General features: G+C 40.8%; 1 protein-coding gene across 2 annotated transcripts in view; it reads left to right on the forward strand.

Moving 5' to 3' along the window:
- The window catches only part of ARHGAP29 (Rho GTPase activating protein 29), a 206,511-nt gene that overhangs the window by 151,348 nt on the left and 42,825 nt on the right, over positions 1 to 12,338 (forward strand). For both annotated transcript variants that reach the window (XM_053249228.1, XM_053249227.1), the window contains exons 3-5: positions 2,702 to 2,845; positions 10,370 to 10,466; positions 10,866 to 10,938. In XM_053249228.1, coding sequence (XP_053105203.1) covers positions 2,702 to 2,845; positions 10,370 to 10,466; positions 10,866 to 10,938 — 314 coding nt within the window. The remainder of the gene's footprint in view (positions 1 to 2,701; positions 2,846 to 10,369; positions 10,467 to 10,865; positions 10,939 to 12,338) is intronic.

Raw genomic sequence — 12,338 nt, forward strand, 5'->3', positions numbered from 1 at the left:
TATTGGTGACTGACCAGGAGAGGGATCTTGGAGTTGTGGTGGACAGTTTATTTAAATTGTCAACTCAGTGTCTGGCAACTGTGAAAAAGGCCAATTCCATGCTAGGGATAATTAGGAAGGGGATTGAAAATAAAACTGCTAATATAATGCCCTTGTACAAATCTATGGTGTGGTTATATTGTGTACAGTTCTGGTCACCGTATTTCAAAAGGGACGTTTTAGAAATGGAAAAGGTGCAGAAGAGGGTGACCAACTAGATCAGGGGCCCAGAGCACCTTTCTTAGGTGAGGCTATGATATCTGGGGCTTTTTCATTTAGAAAAAAGACAACTAAGGGGAGACATAATGGAGATCTATAAAATTATATATAGCGTGGATAGAGAGAAGTTCTTCTCCCTCTCTCACCATACTAGAAACCGGGGTCATCTCATAAAACTGAAGGCCAGGAAATTTAGGACCAACAAAAGCAAGTACTTCTTGCCACAGGATGATGTGGTGATGACTACCAATGGCTTTAAGCAACTTAAACAAATTCATGGAGGACAGGTCTATCAATGGCTATTAGTCTTGATGGTTCAGTCTCAGAGGCAGGATGCTTCTGAGTAGCAGTAGCAGGGGAACAGCAGGAGAGAGGACATGCCCTCAGTTCTTGCCTGTAGGCTTCCCAAAGGTGGGCCATTCTGTGGAACAGGGTGTTGGACTAGATAGGCCTTGGGCCTGATCCAGCAGGGCTTTTCTTATGTTCTTATGAATAATAGGGCTGAAAAACCGTAGTATGTGGTCCTCTGGACCCTGCCTGTTGTGTTTTATATCAAGATGGTTACCAACCAATTAAATCTAACACTTGATGATAATTCTTAGTTCATTTTCGCAGCAAGCCTGCGAAGATCAAGGTTTGGAGAGGAGGCAAGAGTGACTTACCTTAGACCATCCTTGGGCTTTAAAGCAGGGTTAAGGTTTGAACTAAGGTTCATTTCAGGTTAACTCTTTCTTAGTTGGTGGTATTGCAATTGTAAGAACTGAGTATTTTGTCAGTTAACATATTAAGATATTTAATAGATGACACTTACCTTCCCTCCCTTGTGCAACTCTTGCATCACTATAGTGGTAGTCTGGAAGTCAGCCATTGTTCTAACTAAACATATTTATTAATTATTTTTATTTATTTATTTAAAATATTTATATTTCACCTCTCCAGTACACTACTGCTTGGAGTAGCTCACAGCAATAAAATAGATACAGTATACAATAAAAGTAATAAAATTAAACAAATTGAGTAAACACATTAAAAGTTAGGTTAAAAAACACCATCAGTATTAGGTTCAAATTAAAAGTTATTTTAATAGCTAGAAATTGAGAATTATAAAAACTAAAGAACCTACCAGATATAACCAAAAGTGGATGGAGCATTAAAAAGTCTCCTTAAAAAGGTGTGTTTTTAGTTTTTAGTTTAAAAAAAAACAAACACTAAGGGAGGGAGCATGGTGGGTGTTCAAGGAGGGTGTTCCAAAGCCAAGGGGCCACAACCAAAAAGGCCCTGTCTCTAGTCCCCGCCAATCAGATCTCTGTTAGTTGCAGAGCCATGTGCAGGGCCTGAGATGATGAATGGAGGGCCCTGGCATTAAGTTTCAGCTTGTTTGACCCCATCCAGTCCAGAAAAACCTCCAGGCCCTGGTTCAGAGCATCCACTGCCTCCCTGGTGTCTGCTGACTTAAAGATGTCATCAGCATATTGATGGCAGCACAGCCCATACCCATGGATGACCTCTCCGAGGGATTTCATGTAAATGTTCAACAGCATGGGGGACAGAATAGATCCCTGTGGCACCCCAAAGGCCAAGGGGTGGTGCAGGCATCCCCCAGCATCACCTTCTGAGTACGATCCTCCAGGTAGGAGTGGAGCCACCGTATAAACGTGCCCCCAAGTCCCAACCCGGCGAGACGTCCCAGAAGAATACCATGGTTGATGGTATTGAAAGCCGCTGAGAGGTCCAGGAGGATCAACAGAGTCACACTCGCTCTATCTCCTGGTGTAGATCATCTACCAGGGTGACCAAGGTAGTTTCAGTCCCATATCCAGGTTGGAAGCCAGATTGGAAAGGATCTAAATAATCGGATTCATCCAGGACTGCCTGGAGCTGAGATGCCACCACACTCTCCAGCACCTTGCCCAAGAAGGGGAGGTTTGAAACTTGGAAACATATGAAATAAAGTTTTCAGAAACCATCTTAAACATGGCAGTTCAGCCAAGTGACCTGGTCTGAATTCTTGAAATGTAACAATTCCTTTTCAAAGAGATATTTGATTAAAACTAAATTTTATCCTTTTATAACACATTTTTCAAGTGACTACAGAGATACAACTTGAAGAAAATGAACTGGAGCAAATTCTCACTTTACTAAATGTCTCTCAAATATCTGCCTTTGAATTCAGTGTGATTTAGTTTTCTTTGGCCTTCACCCTTAACTTCTAAATGAGTTGATACATGGCAGTTATTTATCCTCTGTTTTGAAATGATCTAATTCTTGTTATCCCTCTCAACCAAGAACTGGTTTATGCAGTCAGAATAGATTGGATATCAACGAATTCTAATATCAAAGGGAAATCCTATTTGCATTGTGTTATGCGGCAAGTATAGCTGTTATGTGGCTTTGTAACTATTAACTATTCCATGTGCTAACTATTTCACCATTTTATTTTCAGAAAATCCAGATTGTCTGCATCATGTTGTTCATGAACGTTTGGGTGAGCTGCTGCGTGTCCTAAAGGCGATAATTAGCAAACACCAGAGTCTCAATTCAGTTGACATTCTGAGTGCTGCAGGAACAGTCATTGCAAAAGTAAAAGGTAAGGGGAAGAAGCCCCTCTGGTTTTGGTAACTAGATAAGAACTGAAAGTAGTAAAGTTGTTGGATGACCTAAATCAGAATTCAAGTGGTGTATCATGCACCTGACACTGCTTCCCCCATAGATGTTTGATGAAAAAATTGTATAAAATTTCACTACCATATTTACCTGAATAAAGACTAGTTTTTTCCAAGTTCTTTAATGTTAGAAATTGAGGAGACATCCTAAATTCAGAGTTCTCCCTTTCAGGTAAATACAAGTATCACCTATATTTAAACGCTTATTTTTAAGGCGGTCATCTTAAATTCAGTCATCATCTAGTTGAGTAAATGCTGTAATATCATTGGTAGTAAAACCCTCTATGTTCTCTAACACATATGCATGTTCAGTCGATGAAATGCTACTTATAAATTTATCAAGAGTTTACTTCTCAAAGCTACATCTGTAGCAATAACAATACTTAACATTTACATAGCACTTTTCCTTAATGAGCAAGGTGCTTCACATATATCCTCAGTAATTGTATAACAGCTCTGTCAGAGCAGACTAATATTAGCCTCGTATTACAGATTAAAGCTTAGTGAAAGTGACATCTTCAAAGCTGCTTCATAAGTTTGTATCTGTGTTCACACTCATCTCTGTTCAACAAATAGAACTGAAGGTTTCATTCTGTTCATATAAATTCTTGGGGGTTCTATGTTTAATGTCTCAGTCATTAGTTCTAAGTTTACAATGATGATCAGAAGCAATGCACCTGAATTGTACAGTAGAAAAAAATGTATTTACAGATGATAAATAACATCCACAAACTTTGTGTGTTAGAATTAAGGCAGAAGCAGCACCGAGAGAAGGACAGGTGGACCAAAATGCCACCCCTATTCCCTTCGCTGATGTTCCTTCCAAAGGCATGTTCTGCCTGTGTACCACATCCGGCTTTGTCTTGCCCAGTGCTGCTGCCACTCCAGCTTGCTTGCCAACTATGTCCCTCCCCAGCGTTGTACCTTCTGAAGAGTTGTTGCTGGAGGAAGAAGCTCCAATGAAGGAAAACAGCAAGTGACAGTGAGCAACCAACCTGAAGCAGCAGCTGTGCCAAGGGAGGGATGGGTGAGGTGAAGCTGTATCTGGCAAGCAGGCAGTCCCCACTAGGGGGAAGAGGGACAGTCAGTTCTGGGGGCAAGTTCAGCAGAGTATGCTCCTGCGGGGAGAACAGGAAAAAGAGAGGGATGACCATGATGGACATTAAGGTGCCACAGCCTACAGCTCAACAAAACAGTCCTTGCAGGCCAGAAATTGTTCAGGGCAGTATTAAAGGGTGTGATTGTTGCTGACACGATGTTTAAAGAGACAAGACAGCAGCATTGGAATCAGAGTCACAACTTTAACTATCGAATTATCTAAACGGGATCTGCAACAAACGCTTCCTACCTAAAGTAACTTGTAGTACAGGCAGTCCTGTAGCTGTGAGTGTGATGTGAGTGTGAGTAAGGGGGCTTCTGATAGATCAGGATGCATCTGGAATTCAACTTCAGCAAAGTTTTTAACTTCAAAATATGTTTGTTTGTTTTACATATTTTTATGCCACCGAAAACTTGCGTCTCTGGGCATCATCCTGTTCTCCCTCCACCATCTCAGGGCATGGTCTCTCCTAGCTCTATTCACATCTGCTGCTGTTTCCTCCTTGCCTCGCATCTAATGGTGTGATGAGGGAAGCTATTCCTGAATTAATGCCTTCCCCCTCTACCATGAACCACATAACTCTGGGTGGGTGAGTTAACCTGCCCCAAGAGGTTTTCTTTCTCAGTTCTCAAGGCTGCAGCCCCTGAGAAGCTGGTCTGATGAACTTGGTTAGATGTCTCAAGGATGCTCACTGTTGTTCCAACTGATCTTGTTACCTGCACTATCTCTTCTTTGGAAGAAACTAGCCTCTGTTTAGTCCCCCTCTTCTCTCCTCATTTGTGCAGAATTATTTCATGCCAGCCTTGTTGCAGATCCTTCAGGAAAATGTAGTCCTCTTCTGAGAGATGTATTCCATCATTCTTGTAAAGGAATGGTAAAGAATATTTTTATATCAGGTGGGCCACATAATGGCCCCTACCCAACACTATATTCCAGTTAACTTTCTTTCTGATGAACCCTGTCTGTGGCCTTCAAAAACCCCAGGACTCTTCAGGTCCTGTGCTGCAAAAGTTCAGAGCAGCTTATCACTACCCCAGGCCATTGAGGCTCTAAGACAGGTCTGCTCTAGCCCTGTTCCTCAGGCACTTCAATGTGCACTGGCCTTGGTCCTCTTCCCCTAAATGAACAACAAGGATGTGTGGTGCTGGGAGATCGCTCATGTACTAGAAGAGTGTGGGCAGCAGCAAGTCCACATCATGTCCCATCTTGTACACCAATTCACTCTCATCACACTGATGCCAAGCTGCGTTCCATAACTGGAACAGTGGGCATGGTTGCCAACCCAGAAGGTGATGCTGTGTCTGCAGATTAGAACTGTCTTGAGATCTCTCTTCATGCTCACCTCTATAAAAGATAAAACCATTAACAACCAAACATATAAGCATAAATGTAAGAAGTTGTCTAGCTAGGCATTCAAATTTCAGCTCAAGTCTGCTTCCCAACAGCTTTTTTTTTTTTGCAATTGTACATGCAATGAGGGGCAAAAAAACCCACCCCCAAATGTGGATCACCATCTGCCTGTACCCTTCATCTGCTCTTTCAATCTTACGGCTTCTGCAACCGAAGCTGCCCCAATCTGAGATGAATGGATCCTTATCATATTTAAAGTATGACTATCTTGAAGTGCTGACTTGAGGATGGATGAATATGGTGCTTTGTTAGGTTCTCATGCCTGAGAAGGTGACCCTTGTAATTGTCCCTTGAGGCTAAATACTGTGTCAGAGTTCTAATTGGGTAGAGCTTCTCAGTAAAACATGCTTCCACTATGACTGCTGCACCCTGTCCATGTTGTTCAGTTTTAGAGATCCACAAATGAATTTTGGTCATTTGGCCTGAGAGCCGCAAGCTGCAAGGCCTGGCCAGAAATATCTATGTGCCCTGGTAAACAGTTTGTTCTCTTGAAAGCCTCCATGATGGCTGCCTTAAACAAAGCCATTTTGAATCAGGATGAGCATACTCCTAGAAGGAATCCCTTCCTTCCAGTGTCCATAGAAACTGTGGTGAAAAATGGCTCTCTTGCCATGGCTTATCCCTGCATCAGTCTTCAAGCATGCACCAATCTGTTATCCTGCCAAAATGGATGGTTACCACAACTGGGGGGAAGAAACTCTAGGAAAGAGAGATCTTGCATGATAACTTAATTGTCCACTATTCTGTTCAAGTATGGGCACATGACCTCCCCTTGGAGTAAGGGTGCTTCTGATAGATCAGGATGCATCTGGAATTCAACTTCAGCAAAGTTTTTAACTTCAAAATATTTTGTTTGTTTATTTTACATATTTTTATGCCGCCCAAAACTTGTGTCTCTGGGCGGTTTACAGGAAGATAAAAACAATATTAAAACATTAGTTAAAAACAAAAACAAGAAATTTAAAACACAACAATTTAAATTTTTTAAAAAATATTCTAAAACAACATTAAAAACAATTTTTAAAATCTGCTATACAATTAGATCCTCGTGCATGCTGAAATAAAGTTTTTTCCAGAGGCATAGTTTTGTCTGTATAAAGCCTGTTGCTCATATTTAGAGTGAAATTTGCCTGGCCCACTGGGTAACAAGCATATACTGCTGGTCACCAGTTTGCATCCATGAACCCATACTTAGTATGTTCAAGATCTAGGTACCAGGGCCTCCTGATATCAGTGACATATGGTGTAACTTTTTATTACTGTTTGAGGTGGATAAAATGTAGTTTACTATTTGACACCACCACCAACACCACCAAATCATGCATTTTAAATTAATTGAAGTGGCATTTACATTTAGAAAAATTGTTCCCCTGAAGTGATACACATAGTGGGAATAAAATATCAAGTACAGTGTGCTGAGAGGGGTGTGTGTGTGTGTGTTTGTTTATGTTTACCCAAGTGTGTTGTTACTGTGTAAAAATTGAGAAAGGCCTGGGAGAATTATGATCATGAATGGAATTTCAACTCCTGAGAGCATTCAGTTTGCAACACTGTGAGGAGTTCCATGTTTCAGCAATCTGGTAGAAAGTCCAAGGCTAACAAATCACAAAGCAAAGTTTCAGTAAAGAATCTGGCACAAGGGCCTTAGAATAGCAATATGAAGTTTGTGGTTAGTTCCAAAATTAGTAATTCTGCTACCGTACCACTCCCTTCTATATTTCCCTTTCATTACTTTCTACTTGTATCTGGGGTTTCTTTTGCCAAAACATCTTGCTACATGTTTTTAAAAAACAATAATATGTAATTAGAGGGAATACAAGAATTTTAATGTCTTGGGCCTCAAACTAAAAAAGTATCAGATTCTATCTTAAGAAGTGAATTTGCTTTTCTAACAATTAGCAATCATATTACTATTGCAGAATCCTGCTCAAGTATCTGATGCATTAAGCTGCTTGAGTTTCTAATGTCCTTGGCCCTGAAAAGAATACAATGTAATCTTGAAATGCTCATGTGATTTTAAATAGATGTGTATATTTATAATTCCAGGTAGAACACTTGTTACATAGATGGCAAATACACTGCTAGGTTGTCATGCTCGGTTCTTAAAAAGCTCATAGATTTGTGGTTTTTCAAATGGTTGTTGGTTGCATTTGTTCATCTTATATCCTTCCTATTTCCACTAAGTTGTGTACTCACTTGAAAATGTAGCTGCATAGATAGTTGCTGTTGCAGACATGGAAACTGTACTACTCCTCATTGTTGCCAGTACTATTGTATACAGTCAGGATGTCCTGGGGAAAGACTGTTCAAAGCTGTGTTGGTTATATTAGTGTGCCAGTAGTGACCGAAAGGAAAACTTAAGGAATATTTGGATGAAAGTGTTTCGGAAAGAAGGTAGGAGCCTTGAACTTTAGTGTGTCTGTATCTAATTAAAATAGAAACACATAATTTCCTCTTAATTTGGATGTGGGTGGGGGGGCTCTTCTGATACTTTAGATTATGAGTAAAAGCTTTAATCCTAAACATATTTACTTGGAATATAAGTTTTGTTGAAATAACTGGCACTTGTTTCTAAAAACTTTTTGTGTTGGAAATGCTGTAGAAACAGGCATTGGTTTCCCTGTTCCCTGGGGAAGCGTTTGTGTTTTTTCAGGCAACCTCTTCTTAAGATGATACAGTTCAAACAACTTGGATTTTATTAATATACTTGGAGTTCTCTCTCTCTCTCTCTCTCTCTCTCAGTTGAACTTTGTAAACTAATCTTGGCTACAGTTTTTTCCTGTGAACTACAGAGTATAAATTTAAATCTTTTTATTTCTATACTTGCTTTTGGAATTTGGTTGCGGTGTATAGTAGCTTTCGTATCATCATACATCAAAATACGCTTGCCTTGTAACTGTACTAGATAGAGTATTCATCGTATCTGGCATATTTGGTAATTTTGGCAGTCACTTTAGTCTGTTTCCTGAAAACAGTAATTTGGGCAATAAAGGACTGCTTAGTTCAAGAGTTAATTAGACTGGAAAAATACTTATGGACACAAATATATATATTCTAAAGTCAGGTAGAAGTGGTTTTCTGCATTCATTTGCTGCATTCCTTTTCAAGGCAGAAAATGTGTGTCATAGACTCTTCTACTACACTTAGAATATCTGTCTTCACCCCTAAAATCAGTATAACTTGAACATCTTATTACCTATTACAGAATTATATAATAGAAGAGTTAATTTATATTAATTTACTGGTAAAAACTTTTCCTTTCATAAAGGAAATCTAATGGAATATCCGGTTTACTATATTAATTGTTTTTGTTATCTATTCATGTTTAGACACCTGGCAGGAAACTTTAAAGTAATTACGTAAGCTATGTGAGCTTCTTAGAACTAAACCCATTTTGCACATTTCCTGGCTAGAAGTTAGCAATCTTCTAATTTATGTTCGGTGCCTGTTCTTGTATATTTGAAACATTTTGCTTGAACTGACTTAGCCTACATTTCTGCTAAATCAGTATCAAAAGTTATGCACATGATTGGTGAGAGGTTCTTCAATGGATTTAAGTATTAAAGAGGAGGTTGATTTAAATAGTCAGTTATGAGACAAATAGATTGCATTTTGAGAGTAAGGGTTTTTGTGAAAGGAAAATAGTGAGAAAGGAAATTAAGGATTGAAATGATTGGCATTGATTTTGCTAGGATCCCTCAGAAATCCTTGATGGGAGCAGCTGACAGCGACTCCTGCAGCCCAGTTGCTTCATTTGATCTAATGGCACCTTAAAACATACCTGTCTCCTGTTCTGTGTCTGAATAGAAAATGACAGAGGGAAAGTGGAAATCACACTCTGCCAATCCTCTGTAAGACTAGAGAATAGCTACTACTTCCTCTTCCAGTAAATGCTGTGAATTGTTGTGATAATGTGAGTATGGCAGTAATATGAGTTGTAACTAAAATATTAAATCACACACAGTTGAAATGTCAATATCATTAAAGAGTACTACTTGGTTCATGGAAAAACACTAGTCTTTATAGTAACTACCTGCTCTTGTTTAATAAATGTGCACAGAATTATTCTATAAACTTGTGTTACATGCTAAAATGAATGAACGGTCAATAAGTATTTTAGTGTATTTTGTCACATATGTGTGTTAGAATTTCATACTTCCCAGGTTCTCTGTAGTTAAACAGTATTGGGTACTTTCATGCATGTCACCGCTCTGTGGTGACAGTCCTGAAGGGAGTCTGTGTAAATGCAGTTAAAAAGTGTAGGCAGTAGGCCTCATACTGAGTTTGAGTTAATAACCTCACACACTAGGTTTGAATAGTTATTTGAATGCTTAGGTGCTACCAGTAAATATATACAGGTGGCCCTTGTTATTCACGGGGCTTCCATTCTCACCTATAGGTGCGAATAACAAAACCTTAACCCTATGAGAATCCAGGGCTAGGGTCCTACACACACACAAAGGGCTAAAAAAACAGGGAGGAGGCAGAAATAAGAGAAACAAAGTACTGTACCTTTCTTTCCATGTCTTCAGCAATGCCCCCCAATTCCTGTGAGATTGTTATAGGAATTTTTTAAGAACCACAAATTGCCTCTGCACTGTAAAATGGTGCCTGGAAATGACATTGGAAGTCATTTCCTGCCACTCAGAATGGCAAACAGGCAAATTTTAGCCTATTTTTAATACCATTGCTAAAGAAACCAGGTCCCTAAGATGCGTCCACAAATACATGAAACCACGGTGGTTGAAACTGTGGGTAATGAGAGCCACTTGTAAAGGGTCTGGGCAACTAGTCACCCAATATTTTCCTAGCCATCAGCCACACAATCACTACCTTGCCCCTGGCACCTTTAATAGCCTTCTATGGTCTGATCTGGGAACAGTTTCATGGCCTGTTGCCTGATTAGCATACAGTGTATTTTCTTTGTTTTTCTTCTTAGCTGTGAACTTCAAGGAAGTGAATGAGGACAACAAGCGAGAAGTCTTAAGTGAAATATTCTCTTCCATTGACATACTGGCATTCACCTTTGGAAACATGTGAGTAACAAATACTTCAGTATGTAACATCAGTGCCCTAGCCCTTCCTTGCAACTGCTTCTGCAGTCTTCCTGGTTGGCTCTTTCCACCATCAGAGTTTTGCCCATGGGCTCTCCAGTTACAGTAAATGTTACTCTTTTCCAAGAAGGAGCTGAGACTGCCATGTCCAACCAGTGTCCAGAAGAATGTACTATTCCCATCTAAAGCAAGTTTTGTTGAATTGATAATCAGCATATTGTTGCTTGAACTGTGTGATTTTCATTTATAATAAAATAATAATTTTGCTACTGACTGATTTCTGTCTCAAATGTTGGGTAGAGACTTTGTTTCTTTCTGTAACAAGGCAATATGTAAGCGTGTGTTCTTCTCCCCCGCCCCGGCTTCTGGTTCTCATTGCAGAGTTTCAGACTTCCTTATGGGAGATGTAGACAATGGCTCGGCATTGGGTCTTCCTGTATCTCGGCAGAGTCAGGTAAGATGAATATATTCTTGCAAGTTTAAAATTTTTTTTTTGTTTTAGTGTGATTGTTGTAGCAGAGAGCATTTTCCCCACTTGAATATCCAACAGGAAAGAAAATCATGTTGAAAAGAGAGCATATACAAATGTGTTGTAGGAACCAATTCAGAATTTCTAGATTCTAAATCAGACTAGTTGTCAACATATGTAAGAACCAAATTACAGTAGTTTATTGAATGGGAGGATTAAGAATTGTGTGTAATTAAGGTGCTTGGGCTAAGTGGACCTCAGATAAGAAGATGAGTAGTAAGCAAAACTATATTTGGTAGTTGGATATTTTATTACTGTGTTATTGATGCAACTAAACATTGCCAAGGCTTGCAGTATCAACCTCTGACCAGTGATATGGTGCCTAGTCCACACATTCATCAGTAATTTGTCCTTTGCCAAAGGCCGCATCAAGCACAGGTGTTTGTAGCCTCTTCCTGATTGCTTAGCTTATTGACCAATGATTATTTTGGACTATTGCAGTATCAGTGAAGTAGGACATATTTGCTGAATATTTCAGAAGTTAGTAAGTACCGCACCTATTAATCAGTAGTAAGTACCAGTTAGTAGGTGGCAGCATTTCAGTAAGGCAGGATAGATATTTGATACAGCAGAATTGGTGAGCATGGAGACCATAGGGATGCAGTTCCACATACACCAATTGTATTTTCATCCTGTTGGTTAGATGAAGCTATGTGAATGAGAAATTCATATGTTTAGCTGGTGAAAGCTCTCTTCTAGTAATGTGGAAACGTGTTTGAACTTCACAGAGCCAATCCTATCTAATAAAAGCCTAGGGCGTGTTCCCGCGGAGCGCATGCCCAGATCGGGCCAAAAAGATACGGCAGCCCAGATATGGGCGGCCATGTTGGGGCCCGAGAAGCGGCGGCCTAAGAGAAGCGGCCGCCGCCAACGGGATCAGAGTGCTGACGAGGCGGCGGCGGAGCTGCGGCCTCGGCCTTGGCCAGAGGTGGCGGTGGCCGTGGTGGGGCGACTGGCTGCGATGGCGGCGGCAGCCGCCACGGAAGTACGGGAAGTGTGGGTGAGGCAGTGGCAGCCACGGCGGGCTGACTGGCCTTGATGGCAGCGGCGGCCGCCACGGAAGTACGGGCGAGGCAGCGGCGCTCTGGCCCCGTCAGGCCCCTTTTTTTGTTCGCTGCGGCCAGGGGGTAAGTGCATGGGCCGATTTGGCCCTTAAACGTGTGTGTGTGGGGGGGGGGTTGGAAAAAGCAGCTGGGAGGGCACGTGGCCATGGGGAAAAATAGTAGGGGGGGAGGGGGGATCAAAAACCAGCTGGGAGGGCGGCCGGACGAGCGGTGAAGAGAGGGGGAATGGCAGCAGGGGGCCAGGAGCACCGTAACTAGAGC

The sequence above is a fragment of the Hemicordylus capensis genome, chromosome 4 (assembly GCF_027244095.1).
Source record: "Hemicordylus capensis ecotype Gifberg chromosome 4, rHemCap1.1.pri, whole genome shotgun sequence".
Classification (NCBI taxonomy): Eukaryota; Metazoa; Chordata; class Lepidosauria; order Squamata; family Cordylidae; genus Hemicordylus; species Hemicordylus capensis.